The sequence below is a fragment of the Amphiura filiformis genome, chromosome 12 (assembly GCF_039555335.1).
Source record: "Amphiura filiformis chromosome 12, Afil_fr2py, whole genome shotgun sequence".
Lineage (NCBI taxonomy): Eukaryota > Metazoa > Echinodermata > Ophiuroidea > Amphilepidida > Amphiuridae > Amphiura > Amphiura filiformis.
Genome location: NC_092639.1, coordinates 233,556 through 260,103, shown reverse-complemented (window position 1 = coordinate 260,103; position 26,548 = coordinate 233,556). Strand labels below are relative to the sequence as shown.

Here is a 26,548-nt window from a genome sequence, read left to right as displayed (position 1 = left end):
TAGATGAAGAGGTAAACATTAGTTAGTGGTTTGCATATTAAGGTAGGAGCCTCGGATAATAGGCCCATGCAGGAAAATAGCCACTATATCAAATCAGAATTATGTATCCACATCAAATGTATAACCAATTGAAGATAAGTCTTTACTCCACTTATTTTTAATGTTTCATGAAAATTGAATCATTTCTTATGTTTTTCTTTATTTTATGAAAATTCCCTAATTTTTTATACAAATAATTATTGCTAGCCCAGAGGGAATGTGATATGGTGTCCATAGTTTGAGGGGTGGTTAATAAGCCTAATATCTAAATTCTCCAGCCAGATTTTTTTGATAAAGTGTTCATTTTTTGAGAAAAATGATTTTTTCCATTTTTAAATTAGGGAAATCTAGAAACACCCATAACTTAAAATAGAAATACTTTATTAAAAAAAAGCTGGCGAGAAAAGTTTCTAAATTTAACAACCTTTTATATGACACCTTGTTTGTTAAAATTAGCCCTATGGTTAGCTCAGACAATAATTATGAAATTGGGTCATTCAGTGTTTCTAGATCAAATCAAGAAAATTTGAGCAAGTACTAACATTACCTTCAAATATCCCCTTTAATATTACTGGCCAATATATTGGAAAAAAGTCACTAAAATTATTTGGTAACATTTTTGTAATAAAAAGATCCAAAAAGCAGTTCTATAAAGGAGATATAAAGCACACAAAAATAATATTGAAACATAGTATCCATTTTCAAATATTTACCAATTTTAGTGAACGAGGCTTAGTGTCAAAATGCACTTTATGTACAAATTCAATGGGGTTTCTTAATGATAAAAAATGGCATAACTCAAAAACGCTTTGTTGGCAAAAAGTAAAATTTGGCATGCAAGTTTTTCTCACCCAACTACACATCCTGTATCATTTTCAACCAAATCTGTGCATGACACCGTAGCCGATAATCAGTGTTCGAAATTTTGGTTGTCCGGTTGCCCGGGACAACTAAAAAAGTTGCAGGACAACCAAAAATACTGATTTGGTTGTCCGCCGGACAACCATAAATCTAGCCAAAAGTCACATTTGTAGGCCTACGGACAACCAAAAACTTAGACGGACAACCAGAAATTGTAATCTGGTTGTCCGTGGGACAACCATTTATTTTTCCTAAATTCGAACACTGCCGATAATACTACCTTAAGGATAACAATACATTTGGTCTTTTAACTAGTATTTTAATCACGTCTTGTAATATATATAGTTGTATAATTTAAGTTGTATTAAGTTGTAAGTTAAGTATTTTAGTATATTCTCTGTAAAGCGCCTTGAGGTGTTTCGTAAGGCGCTATATAAATGCAGTTTTGTTGTTGTTGTTGTAAACTGTAATTTTTTTTCAAATAAACTGTGAATGATCCTAGCACTTCAGAATAGGTCCAGTGGTTCTCCAAAGTCGCCAAAAACTTTGGGAAAAATTTTTTTAAATTTTTTTTCCAGAAAATCGGAGTACTCCGATTTTTGGGGGTTTAAAACTCGGGAAATCGGAGTGACTCCGCGAAAATTGGAGTAGTTGGCAGGTATGCATCAAGTTGATGCAAGTGTACCCCACTCACACCACCACAATGGAAAGACCCTGGGGACACATTGATGTCTTACCTCTCCTTCTGGGGTGTCAGATGGACATAGCATACCCCACTGTGATGGTTGCAATGATCTAGACCTGGGGACACATTGATGTGATGTCTTACCCCACTCACACCACCACCCTAGGAAAAACCCTGGGGACATTGATGTCTTACCTCTCCTTCTGGGGTGTCAGATGTACATAGCATACCCCACTGTGATGGTTGCAATGATCTAGACCCTGGGGACACATTTATGTGATGTCTTACCCCACTCACACCACCACCCTGGAAAGACCCTGGGGACACATTGATGTCTTACCTCTCCTTCTGGGGTGTCAGATGTACATAGCATACCCCACTGTGATGGTTGCAATGATCTAGACCCTGGGGACACATTTATGTGATGTCTTACCCCACTCACACCACCACCCTGGAAAGACCCTGGGGACACATTGATGTCTTACCTCTCCTTCTGGGGTGTCAGATGGACATAGCATACCCCACTGTGATGGTTGCAATGATCTAGGGCCACTCACTTTTCTTGTCTTTTCAAACTGAAAACAAAACAAATCAAATTAGTGAATTTCAGAAGCTAAACTAAATCTCTAAATATAATTACTTATAAGATTTGTCCTGAGTAAAGCAAATATTCCAATGAAATATTGGTTTGTTAAAATTTACAAGCCAACTCTGTATTAAAATTTGAAATTCATTATGGGGCAGTTTTTGGACACGTTGAACTCTGACATATTGGGTCTTAGTCACTCAATCATTGACTGACTGACTCACTACTCCCTCCTCCCTCAAAGGGGGCAGAATCTTGACACTTTTATAGACACTTGTATACATTTGGGGGTTCTAAGATGGTGTTTGGATCCTCTCCTTCCCCTAGTTTATGACACTGCAATCAACCACGCAATCAGCGCGTAAGCGTAGCGTATAGTGATTTATAGTGCGCTACACACAGGCACAACGCCTAGACGTTGATCCACAAGCCTCAGCACACTTTACAGGTTGTCGCTGACCACTACGGCCTCACACCATTCCATAAACCATTAAACAACAATTCAGGGGCAATCAACCACACAATCGATCAATTAATCCCCCAATCAATCAATCAACCAATCAATCCTTACCTGACTAGATATACGTGTCATCATACCTAGTGCTGATATATATGACAATCTAGATAAAACTTGTGTTACACCAGCTCTTTCCATCTTGAATCTCTTCACTGACCAATTGCCCTGTATGCATAAAGGAGGTATATTAAAGCCATATTATAACATTTGCTGAGGAGAACGCCCTCAAAAAAAATTTTAATTCTGGTTTTTACACGATTGTAATGTACTTTAATTATAGTCAATAAAGATATTCTGCAAAAATCAAGACTTTAGGTGCTATAGTTTTGTCAAAATCCGAGATTTTGAATAAAACGATGGAACCGGCGTTTTATTATTACGATGGAAATATTAGTAGAACACGTATGCACAGTGCGTACACGGCGTGCGGGATACACAGACACACGCACGGGATACACAGACACACGCACCCGAGGATCGTGCCAGTATTACAACCGCTGGAGTAACATGCATGGCGCTGGTAGTAGGCCTAAATTCCAATTTTCTATGGTTTACCTCACTTGTTTGGCTCAAAATTAAAAGGGGACAAATCTGACAGTAAAAGCTAACATTTTATGGAAAATAAATACTAATCTATTCTTACAGAAATGTTATAATATGGCTTTAATGCTCTGCGTATCTTAAGAACACTCAACTAATACTAGATTTATTTGTACTCAAGTTGTAACACAACATTATTGTTACTTGTCTGATGCTACCTGAACACACCAATTAACACTTCTTGCGCACAACCCATGAATAGATTTCCCTTCCCTATATGCATCCAAGATGGCTGCCATGACATGAGCGGCCATCTTGGATGTGCAGTAAAGGTAAATTTCAAAACTGCTTATGAGGAATGAAGATGCTGAAATCCACACTACCACATTGTGCATGATGTTCCCCTTTCCGAGACGACTGTATGTTGACAAAATTCAGAGCCAAATTTAAAAATTCCACGCTCAAACTGATGGAAACTATCTTTGTTGGACTCGCTCCTCAATGCATGTATCGATGGCGGCCATCATGACTCTCGCAGGGTACCTAGTGCATTTTGATTGGTTAATATGTCCTTGTTACATACCCATGCACCAATCAGGGATGCCCTGGTTTACGAGATTGGCATGGGCTTGTGTTTTATAGTCTACACTCGCAGCCATTTTGAAATGGGACTTTTTGTATTTTTTTTTGGACAATGGTCAAAACCGTATGTTTTTTGGTTTGGAAAAAAACCTACACTTACATATTTTTAACGAATTCCCGTAATCGTTGGCAGGTCTGTTTGATAATATCAAACTGAGCTGCTCTGGGTCTGGGAATTGTAGGTGGAGTTACACAGGGTTTCATACTGGGACCACTTAAAGAAATCCATTTACTTTGTATCTGAATAAATGAGTATACTTACCGTTGATATTGCATGAATAAGGCCATTAGTAATCTGATCTTGTCTCATATGTTTGACGATATCAAACTGAGCTGCTCTGGGTTTGGGAATTGTTTGATCTGCTATCTTCTTCAGCTCAGTGTTGAATTTCTTGAACAAGTCTTCAAACAGTAAAGCTAAGAGCTGAAGTAAAAACAAGAAAAGATACAAGTTATTTTTTTTATTCACGGAATACTGATGCCATCCAGAATGAGCCAGAGGCTGAGGGTTTCAATGGATTTGCCATTAAGTAAAATTGTCATGCTTTGGTCAGAATATTATTAGCTCAGACTTCTACAGGACAAAACTACCGACAGATTTTGCACATCGTTGGGCAGCAAACACCACCTGTGTGCTATAGTCCCTGAACATGTTTAAAGCAAATTCTCCAATGTAACCTATTGGATGTTTTGTTTTAAACATGTTCAAGGGCTACATGTACAAGTACATAGGGTTTTTCCTGCTCATCGATGTCATAGAATGCCTGTCTACAGAGCATCATAGCCAGCTATCCCTTGCCATGATATTAGAAACAATGTCCCTGAAATGAGTTGTTTATCATAATGCATTTCTCTCATATCAATTTTCTGCACTGATTTGCTATCAATATGGTTCGATACTTGATAGTGACAAAATGTACCTCCATGAACAGAGCACATCCAAATCAGAGCACAAGCACAAATATGTTTATATCTTGACTATCGACCCATGTTTGGCCAGTCTTGGCCAGTCTATTCTCAAAATGAATACAAAAGGAACCTGTACAAAGTAATGGGAGTGTCATTTGATGTAATGAGGTGATGCATCATGTTGCAAAGAATTCTGGGAAGAATACAATATTTTCTCTGAGGTGCCCCTTTCCTACTGAAGATGTGGTGGCTCTGCAAAGAGCTGTTCAAGCAAACTGCCCTTTGTCAACTGAAATCTTGGTGGCCCTGAAAGGAGTTGCAAAAAGTAGGCTGCCACTATAGCCTCTAAAGATTATGTGGCTCTGATAAGAGCCACTGAAGTGAGCTGCCCCCTGTCCACTGAAAGATTGGTGACGAAAAGAGCCACAGACTTGCCCTTGTCGACAAAAACAATTATAGACTTCCCTTAAGGGTACTGTGGCCTTAGGGTATGGGCTCTTGACTCATTTTTTTTTGGGGGTTTGCAAAGTTCGAACTCTTGTGGAGCCTGGAGGTGCCATTGTGTTATGCAAATAAGAAAGGCCCTTCACCTCTCTTTTATTTCACCCCCAGGTGCATAAATGGGTACCGTCATGATATAGCGCTGTGACGGTAAAACAGACTTGAGCGGAGGGAGTGGCTAACCCTGACTACAGGTTAATTCAGGAGTCTGGCCCAAAATGCCAAGGGAAAAAGATGGACACTTTGGTCTGTGAGCATTGCTCCATTATGATTTTACCTTTACCTACCCCTGATTTAACCCTATTTTTTCAGGTTGATTCAATGTTACTATTGTTATTATATTAGTTATTTATTACCATGATTTATATTATTATCATTATCATTATTATTGCTTCTGCTTATCATTATTGAATTACATTTGTACATTGTATTACTGATTGGTGATTGGCAAAATAAAATATGAATGAAAAAAAAAAAAAAAAAAAAATGATAAGGTAGCCCCTTAACATGCCTATAACCTACCTGTCCAGCAAGTTCTAATCTCTTATTGCCATAGTAGTCCCTGTCATTTATATGGTAGGGATCCCCCTGACATGTATATAACCTACCTGTCCAGCAAGTTCTAATCTCTTATTGCCAAAGTAGTCCCTGTCATCTATATGGTAGGGATCCCCCTGACATGCCTATAACCTACCTGTCCAGCAAGTTCTAATCTTTTATTGCCATAGTAGTCCCTGTCATCTATATGGTAGGAATCCCCCTGTGCGTGGATGACACGTCTCACCATCAGGGCTAAGTATACACACTTTGGACGGAAGTTGAATTGTAAGACCTGCAGGGAGAAATGCAATATAACATGAAGTGTATTACTTAGGGGTTCATTCATATATTTTGATGACTAAACAGATGTTTATGCCTGAGGACCGCTTGCCCTCTTGACTTTTAGGCCCTCCCCACATACTATGGTTTGACCCCTGACCTCTGACCCCCATACTTACTGGTACATGTGCTAATATGGTTGTAGCTAGTAACTCCCTTGCTTCATCTACTTTGGTTTTCTTAGGTCCTCCCCACATACGTCTTTGTCGTACTTTGCCACCAATGTACTTCAGTGCCTGTTGGAATAAATGTGAATGATAAATAATTTGGATATTTTGCTTGACAAAAACCAAGTGAATTTTTACTCATTGCAATATTTCATCCCTCACATCGGAAGATTTTACATCTTATCTACTTTCACTGGGTTTCACTGGTTTGAGTGCTTGCTGATGTCTCTTAGTCTCTTTTCCAGACTTTCATAGTGGATTTGTTTTTTCTAACTGCAAGCTTAAATAAAGTCCCAAATTACATTTGCGTAAACTCACAAAAGCATGTGACTGTACATCCCAGATTAAACAAAGCGCATGTGCTATGCTAAACTGTGTCTACACCATTCTATCTGCCCCAACTGGGAGAGCGAGTTGGAGCAGGGGTTCTTCCCTCACCTTACACCACTGAGGTCCCGGGTTCAAGCCCCGGCCATGCCCAAGGACTGTATGTGCACTTGGTTTATCCTGGTTCCATGCTCGTTCTTGCAGGTTTTTTTGGGATCTCCAGTTTCCTCCTGCTTTCAAGTAATTGGTGATTAGTTGTTTGGCTATCAAAAACTTCCTTCACCCAATGGAATTTGGGGAGTTGCACAAATAATTGGTGGATGTTACAATATAAGTACGGATAGGTTTGCACCAGGTTTGGCAGCAACCAGCCAAGTTGATGCAATCTGATTGTGATGATTCATCATGGCAGCAAAATTACAGTGTTTTAAATCCTCCAAGATCTGGAAAAAGGTGCTATATAAATCCTTATTTTTTTTTATTTATCTATTTAAATTTAAAAAGTGAATAAAGTCATGAATCTATTTATTACCTGAGTTTGTGTGTAGATTTGTAATCTGTGGCATTCTTCTAGGTTGGGTGAGAATATCGCCATGACACTCTCCTCTGTGCCTATCATCTGTACTATCTCCTGGTCACTCTCAAGACCCATAGCTTTGAATACTACTGCTATAGGAATGTCCTAGAAAGACAAGAGCAGAGAAGAAGGTGCTTATCACTTTTTCTTATATGTGACCTGTTCCCACAAAATGAGCCTAAGTCATAAGTTGATGGTTTCGAGACCTTCCAATTGGTGAGTTGCTGTTCTTTGTTTGAAGAGATACTAACGTAAAAAGTCGATAGTTAGCATATGTGAATACTATTGAGCGCTTTTAAAACATGCAAAGAGCCCCATACACAAAAGTGTAAAGGGTTTTGAGCAAATCATCGATACACATAGATATATATGAACAAGTAAACTTGCAAATGTGTGTCGGACTTTGGTACAATTTCACGTTTTCAAAAGCCCCAGATAGTAAGCACATATGCCAACTATCAAGTTTTTATGGTATGCTGCTCTGTATTCAATTCTGTCCCCATTCACAAAGGACATACCACTGCCAATGCAGGATCTTCTCTGTTCAAACAAAGAACATCAACTCAACGGTTGGAATGTTTCTAAAGTGATATATCACTTGTCATAATTGGTTTAGAAATAGGTGCTCATAAAGCCAATTTTGCTCTTGAAAGTCCTTTGTTTTTTATTGAGTTTTATTAGGCAATATCTGTGAATAAGCACTGGCAACTTTACACTGAGATTGTGGTGGATGGTCACAAACATGGTGGAGTCTGGTCTAAGGCCCAAAAAAATAATTGTTTGTTTGTCCTCCACAGATTTGAAAGAGGATGTCTTGGTAGTGGATTCTTTTTTTTTTTAAATTTTTTTTCGGACCTAGCTAGAGCTAAATGCTACAATCATTCATGGTGACTTAAAAAAACCAAACATTTTGATTCTTTAATATGCTGTTTAAGTTATAATTTGTGTTCATGTCATAGTCTTTTAATGATTTCAAATCCAATGTATTTTGAAGTCACTAAAATAATAGACTATGACATGAACACAAGTTATAACTTTGCATATTGAAGACACAAAATGTTTTTGTGGGGCATTTTTAATTTTCAACCATGAATGATCTTAGTATTTAGCTCTAGCTAGGTCCAGAGATACTCCAAATCTGAAAAAAAAAATGGAATTTTACTTATTTTTATAAAATAAAAAAAAATTGAAGAAAAAAAAAATATTGGTCAGGCCTTAATCTGAGGAGCGGGCAGTGGAGGACAAACAAACAACTTTTTTTTTGGCCTAATCAACTTCTTTTGTCTTTGTATATGTTAAAATGTAGTGTGTTGTTCAAGGTTATGTAGACTTAACTTGCTATATAAGTTATAAATAGTCATCCCTGTAATATTTAGCAAAAACTCAAGCATTTTAAAGTAAAAATAACAATATTGGCCTATATTTTGCGTGTGATTTTCCGGGATTTTCCAATTTCACGGGCGCGCACTCACATTATTACACCACAGAAATATCATGTGGGGAATGTTTGTACTTATTTTGGTATCACTGGATAGAAGATACCTACAGCTATACGTTGGTATCAAATATATTAGCATAGGACATGTAATATAGAAAATTCGGGGTTTCCCGATATACAATATTATAAATCAACATGATTTGTACAGCCAAGTATACGATTCGTCTCTCTGCCAAATTCATTTATCGCACTTAGGCACGATTCGTCCAAATCAAAATTTCAATAACTACGTCGGTGAGTAAGATTTACCAATATTTTTTGGTGGAAATAAAAGATAACCTGAAACATAATCATAAGCATACAAAAACTCAATTTGCTCAAAATTCTCGATTCGTCTCTGCCGAATTCATAACGATATAATGCAAGACAGCAGGATCTGGAGAACTGAATGTGGTTTGGGAACAGCACTTGCATAAGCAAGTAAACAAGTTGGAAGACACCTTCTACACCTATAATTCTACCTACCTCAGACACTGTATTGTGCTTCAGATAATGCCTGCCTTTCTTAAAGATCACATTGGTACGACTTTTGCGCTCATGCGTAGAACTGAAAGAAGAAAAGATTGACATGTTTTGTTTCATCTGGACATCAAAGCTTACATCAGATTGCTTGTGGGAAAATGCTATTTTCACCTGAGGTCTTACATACCTTCTTTTCAAGAGCATTGAGCTGATGATCTGTACTATGACTTGTACTCATCACTTTTACACATGCGATGGCCATGTTTGAAATTAAATAATTTTAGACTCCGAGCAATATCGCTCAAGTGAACAATATACTATCCCCCTGAACATTTATTTTCCATATTTACATTTAAAGTTTGGGATGGTATAAATCCGAAACAGGCATTAATATGGGGCTATTCCAGTTGAAATCCACATACCCTGTCCACTATGAAAGACATGACCTTAATCTTCTTTTTCTTCCCATATACATGCTGCACTTTCAATATTTGAGTATTGTCACATATTTTTATTTTGAGTCCATCTGTATAATACTATTTTCTTAAAACAAAATATAATTTTAACAAAGTATTCGAATACCGATCAGCTAGCAAACCAATTACAAAGCGCTTAATCATGTTAATACGGTAGTTGCGTGTGGGTAAAATGTTCATTTACGTACGACATAGTGCACATTTATGGTAAGAATTATTGTACAGATTGTTGTCCTGGCATAAGCTTACCTTGTCACGTTGCATGACACATTGCCCTTTCTATCCGCTTCAACAATCATACGATTTTTTGACAATTGTTCTTGGATAAGTATGACTTTTTCCACACCTTTGCAGATGAAGTAGCCGCCTGGGTCAAGTGGACATTCATTTAGTTTAGCCATCTCTGCTGGACTTTTGCCGGTCAAGACACAGTTTGAACTACGAAGCATGATGGGCATTCTGGAATGCAAAGTAAAGTCAAGAGATTAACAATTGGCTATTCCAGTTGAAATTCAGAAGTAGCACAATTGGGCTACTAAATGACGGGTTTGGCAACTGTGATTCTGCTGTGTCCAACAATTAGGGCCAATCAGCATATTGTAGGAGTGGAAATATTTGCTTGTCTGTATTGTATACCCCGACGGCTTACATTAGACCAAGTTTTAACCACCGTTTATCAGTGGGAGCTGGTAGTCTAATGGATAGAGCGTCCATCTACAGATCGGAAGGTTGTGGGTTCGAATCCCATGCCGGCACATTCCATTGTTTTTTTGCTTTTTTATTCAAGTTGGGTTGTGTGCCAGTCGGGATTTGTCTTTATTTGTTGTCTAGTTCTACTTTGATTGGTAAAATGTTCATTTGTTTCTCAATATTACAAAAAAATGAGCGTACACTGGGAAATTTAATGCGCGTAAGCACATAATTTGTTGAACTTTGTCTATCTACATACAAAAGAAGAGTTGATTTCTTGGCTGATTTAGTAATATTTGGTGCTGCACAGCATTTTATTTCATAGCAAGCAATTGATTTATAGCAGACCAGCAAGAAGCAACCTGGAACAAACAACTTCATCGCTTCAGCGAGCAGGACATTCTATCCTGTTCATCTTCACCGAGTTGATTTAAGAATTTTATCACAAAATAGAGTAATCACATGATATATCATGATAATATCCTACCTCCCAATTGGCAGATTATTTCGTATAACTCTCTGCTGACCTCTAGTGTATTCTACATCAACAGTAATAGGTGCTGAGTAGGTCATGTCTCGCAGACGACATTCATGTGGAGATATGGGTTTGGTAATATTAAACCCTTCTTCAACATCTGGTGTACCCACGTAAATATTCAGATACCTGGGAAGCATGAAATATTACATTAAAAGTCAAATGCAGTAATTGATTACACAAGCATAAGAATCACTTGTACAGCTTAATAAGCTGCATTTCAATTGGTCACTCAGATGAATATATCACACAATTAACCAATCAGAAATGCTGTAAGAAATGGTATCAAAAATGCTGTAAGAAAGGCAATTCTTTGGGGCTTAAATTTTACAAGCTCATTCTCTTAAATGTGCCTATAATTTTTAATCTATATTTAAATCCTAACCATCTAACATCCAAGAATCATAGATAGAGGTTTCCCCTCATTATTCCACTGAAAATAACGCTATCTCCCATGTTCTATCAGGCAATGGGTCTGAAAACAATACTTTTATTCTTTAAGTGCCCTACTTACTTCATGTAGAAGGTGGGATCTGCATCACTGGTTATTTTCTCATTGGCAAGCATTATCTTCTTGATCTGAAAGAGAGAACCACAATCGAAATTCTTTGTCCGTAATTTAAAACAAAAATGATTATGGAGGTGTTTTTGATTTGGAAATCATTTCAGAAATTGTAGGGTTTAGAGAAAAGTGGCTCAAAAGCAGGATAAGTCACTTGTGAATGAGGTTACTAAAGTAACATATTGTGGCATTGTGGCTTGTTTATACTCATTTTGAAAATTTTACAATTTTGAAATGATTGAATTTAAAAAAATGGAGTAAAATGAAACTTCTTAGGTTTAAATGATGAACATGGTTTATAAAAAGACAAGGTGGCCAAAGTGACCAGTTGTTAGCAATTGTGCAAATGTTTTTGTCAAGGGATTCAAGTGATCTTTAATATTCAATACTATTTTATTAAATACCTTACCTCAATATTGATGAAGTAGTTGAATGAATCAATATGCTGGCGCACCAGACCCCGCACCTTCAAGAATGCTGGCAGTAACTTCCACTTGTCCTGAAACAAATTAACAGAGTAAAGGTCCGTTCATGCTTCACTGCATCTGTGTTGTGGTGAGTTGCGCTACCCGCATTGCAGTCTCTTCACAAAATACTGCATGCAGTTAAATTTGTTTTAACAGGATTTGCAGTGCATTGCGTTGAGTTGCGGCAGAAAATGATCAATATATCGGTAACTCAACGCAGAAGCAGTGAAGCATGAACGGGCCCTTAAGGCATGTAAAGACACACCCCCTGAATTTGAAATGGAATAAGCACATTAACCAATCCTATTTGAAACTCACAGTCCTTCTGTAGAAGATTCAGGTTGAATCTTTCTCAAATGGAGAGTTGCCTAATGAGTTCATTCAATCTGTAATCCATACTCCTCCTAGGGAAGATATTTTCAAAATCTTTCACACGAGAATTTTAAATAATAGTTCATTGTTTTGCACACATCAGAACAAAACATAAGATTGATGAAGTCCTATTATGTTATTTTTATCCACTTTCTGTTTTTGTTAGATGGGGAGGGATGGGGTCAGGACTTGTTCTTCTGCATTGTGCATATAATTACAGAAGCGCAATAAACCACAGCCAGGGTTCGAACCCGCAACCTTTCGCAACATAGTTAGGCCCCTTATCCATTGATCTAACTTGTCTGCTTTATTACATTTTTATATTCGGATAGTACATGTAGGCCTTGCTTTTTGCATGATATATATTTTAGATCAACAAAATAAAGTACAATTGCATTAAATTCAGTTGTGAAATACAAGCAAGGGCCTTCTCTTGAGCAATTTCAAACAACCTTACAATATTGCTTTCAATTAATCGATCACTCGATCAATCAATCAATCAATCAACCAATCAACCAATCAATCAACCAATCAACCAATCAATCAATCAACCAATCAATCAATCAATCATTACCTCTACAGATTTGATAGGAGCAGACAAGGACTGGATCTTGTCTTGATCTACGTCCATGTGGATATCTTTGTCTTTCCTCATGATGTTTTCCTGATCTCTCAGTTCAGTTTCCACAGAATTTCACACTTCACCTTCCTTCCACTACCTGTATAGCACTCTGCATCAAATATAAAATAAAGTAAATTATCCCCATGGGCAATACTGACCAAAATTATTAGCCTCTTAAGGTGGTATTACACCCCCTGATAAATTTTGTGACTAATTTTGCATTTTTCTCAAAAAATATTAACTACACACTGGTAACAAAAGTTATGTACATATACATGTAGGGGCAAGGAATCCAATTACCAACTTAGACAAGTGGTTCATTATATATGTAGAGAAATGAGGTACATTCTAGCGGTACCTCATATCATAAACAAGTAAACCGCCTAACATATATTTTGTGCGGTTTGTATCTTTTTGCAAGGAGATCACTGGCTTGTGCAACGTTATTTTGCAGTCGTCAGTAATTCTATAATGATAACGACACAATGCCATAATATAAAAGATACTAAATTGATTGCAAGAATGATACCCCTTGCCCCCCCCCCCCCAATTTAACATTGCAATTTAACATTGCATGTATGGCCTATAATGTTGTGTGAGAGCATGGTTTTTGGCATTCAGGGAGACCAAAATGTACAGAATATGGGGGTCATTGGTTGAGAGAGTAGATCCGTTTGGATCTAAATTATAAGGGGGGCATTGAGTGAGAATGACTTTTTAATGGGGTCTTTGTGTGAGAGCCTAAAGAAGCCTCGAAAATTGAATTTCTAGTTCTAAATGACTTCAAATGGCTTTGTCATTTCAAAGTCTTTGGGTGATAGATCTAAAGGAAATATATGGGGTCTTTGGTTACACAGCATGTACTGGTAATGGGGTCTTTTGGTGACAGCGATGGTGAAAAAGGGGGTCTTAACAGCACTACACAATAGTACACATACACATCACCTTCACAGTGGGAGTGCTCTCCCCCCTCGGATTTCAGCATCTCACATCAAAGCTCCCATTGGGAGCCCCATTCCTTTTTTAAAGGAATTTTAATGTATAATGATTGTAGATTAGTGGCTAGACATGGGATTGATGGCATCATATCCCACAATGCAAATTGATTAAAGTGACCTTCTCAGTGTAGGTGGTGATTGCATTTGGCAAAATATCATTAAAACTTCCACTGCATGATGGGTAGGTGTATTATATATTACAATTTCCCCAACATATTTCCCTGGCCTAATTGATTGTATTTTATAGCTCCCATTTTATTTACTCACAGTATATTAGTCAAAGACATAACAAAAGGTGCTAATAACATGTACAACAGAGTGTGTACTCAAATCAGGAACAATTATACCGTATTTCGTCGAATAAACGCCCCCGGGGGCGTTACATTTTCCCAAAGGGGCGTTTATTAGAGGTCATTTGTAGCACGACAATTCCCGTTAAAATCATTAGGTAAGCTTAAAAGTCACGCTAAAATGACGAACTATGAACTTTTGACACTGACTTTTGGTTCACTTCCGGTGTTCCGATGCAGATTTTCGCCAATTATTGACGCTATTATTGACCATGTGGGGAACTTGGTAAGCTTACTACACAAGATAGCATGGAAATATCGAATTTTTGAAACATCTTGGTTGAAAAAAAAGTGGTGGGGCGTTTATTTGAGGGGGGGGCGACTATTTGACTTAAATACGGTATACAGTGTTTCTAAATCAATGGTATAATTTTACAGTTTCTCTCTACTTAGTACTAAAAGAAACTTTAACCATTAAAACCAATTAACAAACATAACGTCAAAAGTAAAACATAATCCGATATAATTTTTCTGTTGAACAAACTTTAACAAAAACGTCACACAATGATACCAACTCTATTACATTTATTCCTGTTTATAAATAATAGCGACTACAAACACATTTTTCACAATGAAGGAAGGACGGACTGACTGAAGTAAGGACGGATCTTCAGACGGAAGCGTTCTTATAATCTTTACTCATGGCATATGATAATAATGTACCGCTTGTCTTGAGTCACTTCCATTCCAGTGTAGTAACTGGATTCCTTGCCCCTATAATATACATGTACACATAACTTTTGTTACCAGTGTGTTATTATTTTTTGAGAAAAATGCAAAAATAGTCAAATTTATCAAGAGGTATAGTACCCCTTTAATGCTTTGCATGCTAGCCATAGGCTTTAGCATAAAAAGTAATTGAATCAAATTCAACAAACATGTGATTCTCGCAGGATTTTCTGCTGAATACAGGTTGCCCCTGAAAGAACGGTGTAAGTCGGAAATTTTAATTTTTGGGTATTTTCTGTTCGCATTTTGGCATTTGACCACTCTATCTTGAAATACAGTTGGAGACGAGCATTTGTTTCAGCAATTGTAGAATAGAGCTTGCCCAAACACAAGATAGTACTGTACAATAAAAAAGCGGGTCAGTGTTATTTGTAAAGAATGGGTGCCCATCCATGAGATTGTAATTTGTATTGCATTGTGATTTCATTGCGTCCATGCTAAACATGTTTACACAATATTAACTTGTGTTTAGATGCAAATTCGACGTTAATATATAGGTAATGGTTTAAGGTCAAGACGAAGGTTGGAATTAGGGCTAAGTTTTTGGGTTAGAGATAGTGTTTGGGCCAAATAATTTAGACCCCTAGTTTTACTCGAGAACTTTAGCTTCGAATTTGCACATGTTAGTTACACATTCTTCTTCTTCTTTCCTTTACTGTTCATAACCTCCTGGGACTACACTCGCACAAGTGGTGGAACGCTCTCACACATAACAGGCATGAGACTCAAAGGCATAAAAAGGTGCTATACAAGTTAAAAACAGGCTGGAAGGTGGTTTAGCTGAAGACGACGTCCTTGACCCTGATCTTGAAGACGTCAACAGATGGTGAATCAACTACTTGCTGGGATAAGGAGTTCCAAAGACGGATGGATTTGACCTTGGCTGAGTTCTTCTGTGTGTGGGGTCCCAAACGCAACTGGCATACTCTGCTGTAGGACGAACAATAGTGTTGTAAACACAGCCAATCACGACAGTCAATTGCATCAAAAATGTTGCTAAAATTGCACTTAATCAAAATTTTATACTGTCCAAAAAGGCAAATCTTAATTCTCAAAAGATACAGTTGACTCATCGAAATAACATTCATTCAAATTTCAACATGAACAGAATTAATAACCGGCCACGTGTTTTGAACTCGCCACCCTTATGCGTTACATCACAAATATTATGAATTTTTTTTTTTTCAAGTTTCAAATTAGAATATCTCCACAACTATCAACCCAAAACTAGCAAAAGTATACATTTTTGGAAAGCTGAAGGCAAAAGCAATTTAAATATACACATTTCAACTCACTGTACAGGGTGACCTTGAAGTTATACAGGGTGGAATAAAAAAGATCCAAATAAAAAATGGGTCATTTAATGCATTGCTTATTACTAACTTGCAGTTATAAACTGAAAGTAAACAACATTGATTTGGTTAGAGGTTAGGGGGAGCCTACTGACTCTGGAAGAAAAAAAATCACAGCTGTTTGGTAATCTCGTAATACAGGGTGTCCCAAAATATGTTCAAATTTTTTACAATTCAACATATTTTGAACTGAAACATTTTACCCCAAACCCATACAAAAAAAGTAAGTCCATATTTAGATTCCTCATCAAATTTCCTCTCAGAAAATGTAAACTTTGACTATGATAGGATAAGTAATTAAAATTTACAGCAACTTTTAGATTTTGAAGACATCCGCATTGCTTACTACAGTGTTTAATATGAAAACGCCCCCCTTTCGGCTCGCCAAAAATTTCTTCCCCCAATTTTACCCTCCCCAGGGCTCATAATTATTGCACATCCCTTATTTTTACTCTGGAACCTACATGTAGTACTACTACTATACTATAGGTATGCTAGGTGAATTCAAATTTGCCATCAAACTGCATCATTTTATATCAAATTAAAGCCCTTGAGTAAACAAAGCCAAAACTGAAAACCTTTTTTTCATAGCACTTTCCGTAGCAAAGTTACATCTTGTCAAAGACTGACTTTCATCAAAAAGATTCAGCTAGCAAAATTCCCCAAAACGGCATTTCGGGGGTGTTTCTAGATCTTAGTCTCATTATGATAGCAGCTTTTTTTAATGGAACTGCTATCAAAATCCCTCTAAAATTCCATGTGCGATTGTTTTATCACCATAAAAAATCATATATTTGGGTCAAGTGAACTATAGAAAACATATTTACCTAGGTTTCCTTCTTCGGCCAGTTGTTTTAAATTTCTATGTAAATATGCATTGACATTGTCGGCGAATTTGGCTGACTATCAAATGTGTTAACTAATTAGGTTTGCCTAGCATACCTATAAATAGGTATCCCAGGCAAACCTTAGTTAACACATTTGCTAGTCAGCGAAATTCGCCAAGACCGGGGCCCAAACACAATGCATATTTACATAGAAATTTGAATTTTTTTCGAGAACAGGTCCGTGAAGGAAACCTACATAAATATGTTTTCTATACTTCACTTGACCCAAATATATTATTTTTTATCGTGATAATCAAGTCGCACATGGATTTTTAGAGGAATTTTGATAGCAGTTCCATTAAAAAAAGCTGCTATCGCCATGAGACTGCGACAGCGTTACTAGCCTGTATCACGTTTCAGGGAAAGAACGTCTCTAGTACATACCTGTTTTTAATGACTTTGCAACAATGTTTCTATTGTCAGCAGTAACACCTTGCATTCATACTTTTGAGTTTGTATGGAGCACACTCGTACACATTATAAATAAGTGAAATCAGAATATCCTGAAAGGAATTTAGGTAACGAATTCAACAACACTGACCTCGCAGCAGCTAATGTTTTCATGTAAACATGACGTCATTAGACATTTTTAGCCTACGTTTCGTATCCTACTATCGGATCATTGAAACAACAAAACCTCAATCCCCGGCCTCATTCAAGAATTCACTCACCTTCCTACATGTACACCACCAGTTGTAATAAAACTCAAAACATCCGTGTTATTCCTCAAAACTACATGTACCTTCATTAATAAAAAATTGAAATCATAGTAGAAATCCGTTATCGAAAATTGTTTGATATAAAACGGCAACAAAATTAATCTTTCTGAAGAGTAGATACCATGTGTCAAAATGGCTGCTCGCAGTCGCATCCCCTGCTTTGTGCATGTACCCAGGTCACGGTCTGTCTACGTGACGAACAGTCAGGGTCAGTGGACAGCGCAACCTGTCTGCTGCCATGCTGTAATATATGCACCTAATATGGGCATAATTGCTCTGCCCAATATACGGCGCTGTCAATCATCCTTATTCACAATTGCCTTTGTCGAACAGACTCTTACGCAGGTAAGAGCTCACGCTGTCCTCACTTTAGCGATTAGGATCGATCGACGAACGTCAGGCCGACACAATCTGGTTGTGTAGGAGACTATCATCGTGACGCCCACGTTGGAACCATTGGATTTACGCAAGAAATATTCATTGCCAGGACTGAAGCGATGTGCCGGACATTTTTCAACACGGAGCTAGCGGATTTTACTGCAAATTCGTCCAAAGGTAAGCAAAGGGTTGGGGATCGCATTTTTAACTTTGACTAAACTGTTTCGGAGTTAAGGCTCGCTAAAAGTAAACCATTTTCGGGGGCTGTATTTGTTGTGCATGTCACATTGTGAACAATGAGTGAAAACCGACAACATTCGCTGAAGAATTATTGCCATGCTCTAGTATACCGCCATTCTGAAGAACGGCGGTATACATGTATACCTAGCCATGAGATTAAGATCTAGAAATACCCCTAATGCCGTTTATGCCGAATTTTGCTAGCAGAATCTTGATGAAAGTCAATCTTTGACAAGATGTAACTTTGTTACGGAAAGTGCTATGACAAAAATGTTTTCAGTTTTGGCTTTCTTTACTCAAGGGCTTTAATTTAATATGTAAAATAATGCAATTTGATGGCAAATTTGAATTCACCTAGCATACCTACCTAATATACTATCCATGACTATCTATCATTCTAAAATCTTATTCAGATTCCCTTTTACAAATTAAGCGTACTGCTAGCCGTCCAGCGCGTATTATTTGCACAAGGTCCAATGCACACGCTTGACACCGGGGGCACTTCAATTTGAAATGGATATAGGTGTAGGGCTGGCGCTTTTCGCACTAAGGGGCATTCGGTGAGAGCAACATGTAAAAAATATGGGGTCATTGGGTGAGAGCATGATTTTTGGCATTCGGTGAGAGCAAATGTAAAAAATATGGGGTCATTGGGTGAGAACATGACCTTTTTTTAAATGGAATCTTGGGTGAGAACCAAAACAGCGCCACAAAAACCTCGAAAATCGAATTTCTAGTTCTAAATGGCTTCAAATTTCTTTATTTTCTTCAAAATAAGTAACAAAATCAGTGATAAATCGTCGGTCGCAACACATAGTGGCGTAGAGTGATTTTCCAAATTTTCCGTTTCACATAGTGGCGTATAGCTTTAATAAAGCTAACTATTATCCTATAACAGTTATTCCTTGTTAACTATTATAGACACAGTTTAATAGTTTGAACCTTAAACTTCCATTTCAAATGGAATCGGGCCACTGGGAGATAACAGTGGAGAAGTATAGACCGCGTTACTAGTAGCATATTCTTCAAAAACGGTTTGCTCGGAAACGTTTTTTGTCCTTCACGTACGCCACTATGTGTTGCGACCGACGAAATGAAAGTTGCTGTTCAAATTGAACTTGTAAGGGTCTTTCGGTGACAGACCAAATGGAAAAATAGGGGGTCTTCGGGTGACAGAGCGCGGAGCGAGCATGTGTTCGTAAAAAAATATGGGGTCTTTGGGTGACAGCGATGCTGAAAAAGGGGTCTTAACAGCCCTACATACGCGTCACCTCCAAAGTTGAGTGCCCCCCCGGGGCTTGACATCGCGCGCGTATACGCGATGGTTAAGCTGTCAAATGAAATCTGAATAAGACAAATTTATGCAGTATGGACATGATGGATGAGTGTAAAGTGTATAAGCTTACTTACTTTTCCGGGTATTTCCCGTCATAATAAATAGAACATGTGCTACTTTCTTTAAAGTAACTATACTAGCATTTATTTACAAATCTTACCAAAAGTGACCCTGGTTGAATTAATTCATTATATTAAAATAATGCACCAACCCCAAGTTGCGTCAGCATGTCCGCAATGTCAGCATTGTTGGTAAATACAGCACGTAACCAATTAGGTAGTCTTTTTTACAGATCATACTAGTTTAATCTCGGTTCACATGAATGTATCCGCTCGGCATTTACGAAAGACTAAGCTGTTATGCAGACATGCTGTCCGAATAAAATCAAAAAACTGAAATTTCCCGGGAATTTTTTCTTTCTTATTCGTACAAGCTGCGAAAATACAACGTCCAAACGTAAGTTACTAATATAACAACAGCCACATACAAATCGAGCCTCTTCCCAAGGCTGTGTAATTAAGTATAACCAGTTATATTTAAAATAAATAGTGTTCATGTGTTATTCAGATTTCTTTTTACAAATTAATATATTAAAAAGCGTACTGCTAGCCTATGCCTGCCACTTCCACATACTTGTGCATAATACGGAAGGTCGATTTGTGCCCATAAATGTTTAGGCCTATGTTAAACTGTATGTTATACAAATTGTACAGCTATCATTTCTACCCTATGACGAACCGACATACCTGTAAATCAAATAGCCCACAAAAAACTGGTCATCGCTGGTATTTTTCATGAAGAAAAACGACTCTTTATTACGCCGGACCATGTCCAAAACACGCCAGCTGACGTACAAGCCTCCCCACACATGTACATAAACAAGCCGTGTTCATTGTTTAATTGTCACCTGCAGCTGTTCGCAAGAAAACTTTCTGCATAAAATTACCTGGGGTCGTTTAGTTATCAGGCCTGAGACACACTGGCGCTTAGTTTGAGGACAGTCACTATGAGTTACTAATGTCGGCACATGCAGAAAATGCGTGATGGGTCGCCATTTTGTGACTCGTGCAAACTAACACAAACAAATTATTGGACTTAATAATCTTTTCAAGTTTTAATAAAACGTGCATCTATCATGATAATATTACATTTTATTATTTTATTATTTGAATTACATAAGCTATGTCAATTTTGTGTCCATGTTAATTTTTATATGGATTTACCTGTGTTGATTTTAAACTGTTGTGAGCGTGGAGCTACGCAAATTGGCAGGCGATTACCCACCATGCAATGCGAATACGGAAACGATCCAGTTTAGGATGCATCGCAGTTCCTGTTGTGTAAACCAGGCGTAAACCGCCCATCCAACCTGATCGTGTGCACAGGATTTGTGCTGGAGGCTAGTTAATGCGCACAACCAATGCGCAGAAGAAGACCTTGATACTAGGCGGAGCTTACATTTCACAAGAATGATTGACAGCTGTGAGTAAGTGAAATTCTGTTCTGTGATTGGTACAAAAATATGGTTCTCGTATAAATGAATATATATTATCCATGGCTTCAAAATTAGGAACCGTTTCTTCCACAGAGCCCTATATAGGGCTCTATGGTCTCTACTCATCATACACGACCGTAGAAAGATCTGGCCAGCGACGGCTTGCCAATCAGGCTAGCTATTTGTACGGCGTGGCCTCTCATCCTTTTTATTATCTCTGGTCTTGTCACGCTGGTAGATTCGCCCACCTGTGATTACTGACCTGGATCTGACAGAAGATTGTGGAATTTACGATATTCAGCAGCAGGATTTTATGAAACTGCCAATATTTGCAAGTATTCTGAAGGATCGGTAATAATTAAAATATTTTTCATGGTGTCGGTAGTGCAAGTTGAAGTTAGTGAATTTGTGGTTTTGTATGTTATGTGCAAGAGTGTTTTCAGGAAGCGTAAATAGGCAGGCCGTTATGCTAAGCTCTCCATCTTATATGCAAGTTCGGCGACGAACTGGACACATCACACGGTAGTGTGATGTGTCCAGCCTGGATATACTGCTAGCCGTCCAGCCCGACACATCAACTTACTAAGTTAGGCCCTCCTTTTTAGCTCCTTCCTCACAGTAAGGGCCATGACTTCCCCAGCTCAGTGCTGTACTATTACAGGGGCGGATCCAGGAATTTTCAATAGAGGGGTCGCCGACAGTCAGAGGTAGGCGCCAATCTGCAAAAAATAGAGGGGGCGCGCGCTGGGTGCGCGCTGCGCCCCCCTCTAAATCCGCCACTGTATTACGCTGACTTTCCTATTCGGCGAGGAGGACAATTTCGACCTCCTCGTTTGTTTACAAACAGAGAGGTAGACAAAGGGTCTGACAAAACTGTTCCGCTTGTCCAAATCAAGTCGAGTATCAAAACTTAGTTCACCACATAAACTTATGGCTCAAAATTCGGACCGCTCGCCAATAAGTTTACTGTCATTGCGTATTTTGAAACGGCTGATGTTTTAATGATCACCAATTCCCGATCAGTTATTTTAGCTGTGTCACGTGTATGACGGTAGATGTGATGTTGGACTTTCATAGGATTGCACAGCGATTAAATGTGGCAAAATTTGACCTTTCTAGACAAGTTGACAAAACTTTGTGTGCGTAATCTATATAAATAAAAGGAAGTCGCTAAATCTTGTGCACGAATAGACTCAGAGATGATTTCACTTTCAGCTCTGATTTATTCGTACATTGATCGGGTACATATTGCCATTAAACCATCTGAGGGTCATTTTTGCAAAAATTTATGGTAACTAAGAGAATAACATAAAAACTGTCGTGTTGCTATGCAAAATCGCATGCAGTGGCATTGTGGGTAATAAGGACAGTGTGAACCGCGTAATAATATTTCCATTAAAAAACCATACGCAGAGCAACATTGCCCTGTTTTCTGCAAACTGCGAGGTGGCCAAGAAATGATTCAGGCTATCTAGATGCACAACATCGCGTGCTTTAAGAATGATCTTCACGAGCTTTTAGCCCCTACGCGAATGCTACGCACCCCATTTTCCGCCACTGCACCAAAGTTGGCAGCCAAGAGATTAAGGCTAAAAAAGGCGTGAATTTTATTATTATTTATTCTAGGCCTATAATGAATCGTCGTTTAGTTTTACAGGCACATTCATACGGGAGATTGAGGAATATACGGGGAACGCATTGCACTTTATTTGGTTGAAAACGGTCAAGACCAAGAATTAGCCTCAGAATCAGTGAAAATATGGTTAAACCCGGGGGTTTTCCCGGGATTTTTTGTTGTCAAAACTCAGTGGTAGCGCGTACTGTAACTAACTGGCAGCAGGGGGTTGGCGTTAGTACGTCGGCGTACTGAGCAATGTGACGCGCACATACGGGGTGCATAATATGCACAGACCAACTTTCCGTGCCAGAGAAATAGAAAAGAAAAGAAAGGAAGACAAAACTGAAAAGGTAGGCCTATGGATGGGTCGGGTTGTGGATTATATGCATGGTACTGGATTCGGTTAAGAGATTACCCGCCAAGATGATAAAAATCGTGAGGATACGAGAGGAAAGAAGGAAGCTAAAAATGAAAGAATAAATAAATAAATAAATAAATAAATAAATAAATATTAAAATTAATCAGGAAATATAAGAAAAAAGAAGCTAAAATAATGAGAACAGAATTAAATAAATAACATGGAAACGGGAAATCACAAGCTAAGCAGCATAAAAATTAAAAGAAGCTAAAAGGGAAACGTAAGAAAGGACAGATTTGGAACATAATGGGAATGCGGTTAGGCCTAAATAAATAAATAACATGGAAACGGAAAATCACAAACTAAATAGCTATTTTTTTAAATGGGAACAAACTAGGCCCATGTAGAAGAAACTGAAAAAAAAAAAAAAAGCTAAATGGAACTGCCAGAAGGGTCAGGTTTAGAAAAATAAAATTTACTTTTTCAATGATTCTACTTTTCAGTAATTCCTCCTGTTTTAGTGATCGCTCCCATTTACTCATCTAGCGGGGACCCGCGCGAAGCGCGGGTATCCCGCTAGTATATGATAAAAGACAGTCTTAAGTAAGTACATGTGCATCCCTTTTGGTGTTTTGATGTTTTGGGAGACTGTGAGGGATCCCAATTAAAATATGACGGAGCCTATTCTTGACTGTGTAATATTCCTTCAACACGCTGCCGTACGGTAACAGTCTTATACGATGGACAGATAGTATCAGTTTGTGAATGAGGACATCGTATAAGTTCCTTGTACTAGTCCACAGTACAATAGAGTGATTCACGCAACATGAATAGGGGATTAAAAAACTGTTAAGTAGGACCATGTGCTTCTTTTGTCCACTTTGCCATCAAGATTTCGAATAGAAACAGTTCAGACCCTGAACAGGATCATGTCAGAAATTAATATTTTGTTTGGGTCTGATTATTCGGACTATGACTTCCCTAGACTGTACAAACCGGGGCACCCCGTGGGAAGAACTGTGAACTCATATCGCGTTTTAAAAGGTTCACCATGCATTCATAAAAGTACTCACTTGTTCAGTTTTGTGATATAATCTTAAAAAATAATACTATGAAGACTTCCTGCATCTTTGAACTTGAGATTATAATCTGATCTACTGGACTTACGTTTTGATGAGTGGCAATATTTCACATCCTATCTCGGATGCATCATCATGCCCACTGATGTTATCGCGGGAAAAGTTTGTTGACCTGTGATGCGGATGTTGTGTCACAATTGTATCTCTAATTGGCGGCCTGATCGGATGCCAATTCAGATCAAGTTTGAATGACCATGTACAAGGACTTTTCTGTACCATGCGTGACAAGTTTCAACATGATTAAATGTAAGTGCCAATTGTTGTTCAAACAAAACAGGTTGTTTAAATTTGTTTATAAATAAATTTCAATTTTATGTACCGGTAACAGTTATTGTGTTCTCGATCAACGGTGAAACAATTTGATTGACATTGACTAAATCCAACGATCATTGGCATTGAAGTTATCAATTAATATTATGCAATCTCATTTTTGGGACACAAATTATCCTTATCCTTATTTGTTTTCTAATTTCAGCTGACAGCAAGATGCAGCGTTCAGCCCGTATGAAGCGTGAATTGGAAATGTTAGAAAAGGATCCACCACCTCATATCTCATGTTGGGCTAAAGATGATAAAATAGACCACCTTGAAGCACGTAAGTCATGTGTTGTTGCCTTTCACCAGCTAAGCCTGAAAAAAGGGAAAATCATGCAGCTACTTCAAGTTGCACTGTTTTCAATGTTTGTCATTTGGAGGGAAATTTTGCTATTCATTTGAAATCCACACACCCCCTATAGTAGACATGACCTTCCATGCAGGGGGTGTGAATTTCAAATGGAGCCACCCACCCAGAGTTGTATGCTCCAAATTGGGCTATTCCAAGGAAGACCTGAGCTTAATCTTCTACACAGGGAGTGTGAATTTCAAATAATGGGGTTACCTGAATGAAAAAAAGTAGGTAATGGTGAATCCAACGGACGAGGACACAAAACACATCAAGGATCAATAAATGATACAAGAGGATACCTTGAATAAGAACAACAGGAAAGAAAAAAAGCAAGGTACACCAACTTGATGTGGGGAAACAAGTAAAATGCAGACTAGACAGTATGCAGGGGACAAAAACAGCAAATGTAGGCAGAAGAAGTAGGCAAAGTTCGATAGCCAAATTTTACCAGTTCCAAGGCCCACAGAAGTAAGTGCTGAACCTGCAAAAACAACAAGGATCAATGGTAATACAAAACTGCACTAGAACAAGTGATGAAAATCACTGTGCATATAAACAGACACGCTTAACCAAACATCCAGAGTAGGCACAAAACAGGCAAAGTTCGATGGCCAAAAATTGCCAATTCCAGAGCCCACAAAAGTGTCAGGAAAACAGTACACTGGAAGTGATGAAAATCACTGTGTACATAGCAGTCAAACACAGAACAGACAAAAAACAACCGACGTTTCGAGCAGATAAACTGCTCTTCTTCAGGGACAGACAACAAAATATAAAGCAAACAACAAAAACTACATGCTGTAGTTTAAAAACAAATTCAAGTCAAAAATTGAAGGCAAGTTCAAATTGAAATAAGTAGCAAAAAAAGACAGCAAACTCAGAGCAAAATAAGTTGTGTCTTCTCTCATTGAGAGCAAATTCACTACAAAGTTAGACTGGGAAACACTATATGTAAATAAGCACCACCACAGGACAATAGGGTATTGTCCTAATTGACAGGAAGTGAATGTCAAGTGGGGTCGCAATCAATAGAGGTTGTAGAAAATGAATAGATAGGATAAGTGGACTAATGTCACTCAAACTGCAATATTATGAGAAAAGTAATGCATATTAAATAAAGAACAAATAATGTTTATAGACCTACACAATACATGTATAGTGAAAAATAAGCCAAAAATTGCTGGATAAAACACAAGTCAATGAAGGTCTCAAATATTAAAGTGTAATATGCATACTGAAAAGAAGGGGAGGTAGAAAAACAGAGAAAGTAAGAAAGCATGTGGTCCATGCATGATAAGATTTAATTTCAGTGCATGTACAGATATAGGCCTCGGATGAAAGTGATAAAGCCAAAAATCACTAAAACCA

At 37.9% G+C, this 26,548-nt stretch overlaps 2 protein-coding genes across 4 annotated transcripts in view; one reads left to right on the top strand and one right to left on the bottom strand.

Moving 5' to 3' along the window:
* The window catches only part of LOC140165603 (DNA-directed RNA polymerase III subunit RPC2-like), a 49,350-nt gene extending 29,185 nt beyond the window's left edge, over positions 1–20,165 (bottom strand). The window contains exons 1-13 of the mRNA XM_072188887.1: positions 20,064–20,165; positions 12,867–13,023; positions 11,863–11,952; positions 11,406–11,470; positions 10,844–11,020; positions 9,916–10,125; positions 9,194–9,275; positions 7,186–7,335; positions 6,279–6,395; positions 5,975–6,112; positions 4,133–4,294; positions 2,743–2,853; positions 2,071–2,160 (exon numbers count right to left, since the gene is read on the bottom strand). Coding sequence (XP_072044988.1) covers positions 2,071–2,160; positions 2,743–2,853; positions 4,133–4,294; positions 5,975–6,112; positions 6,279–6,395; positions 7,186–7,335; positions 9,194–9,275; positions 9,916–10,125; positions 10,844–11,020; positions 11,406–11,470; positions 11,863–11,952; positions 12,867–12,947 — 1,473 coding nt within the window. The 5' untranslated portion in view covers positions 12,948–13,023; positions 20,064–20,165. The remainder of the gene's footprint in view (positions 1–2,070; positions 2,161–2,742; positions 2,854–4,132; positions 4,295–5,974; positions 6,113–6,278; positions 6,396–7,185; positions 7,336–9,193; positions 9,276–9,915; positions 10,126–10,843; positions 11,021–11,405; positions 11,471–11,862; positions 11,953–12,866; positions 13,024–20,063) is intronic.
* LOC140165612 (ubiquitin-conjugating enzyme E2 T-like) overlaps positions 1–26,548 on the top strand; it is a 264,610-nt gene that overhangs the window by 217,884 nt on the left and 20,178 nt on the right. Inside the window, exons 1-2 of one of the 3 annotated variants that reach the window (XM_072188895.1) lie at positions 20,227–20,359; positions 24,989–25,108. In XM_072188895.1, the coding sequence (XP_072044996.1) occupies positions 20,263–20,359; positions 24,989–25,108 (217 nt within the window). In that variant the 5' untranslated portion in view covers positions 20,227–20,262. Of the gene's footprint in view, positions 1–20,226; positions 20,360–24,657; positions 24,760–24,988; positions 25,109–26,548 lie in introns of those variants that run through there. The other 2 variants (XM_072188896.1, XM_072188897.1) reach the window with 2 other exon arrangements.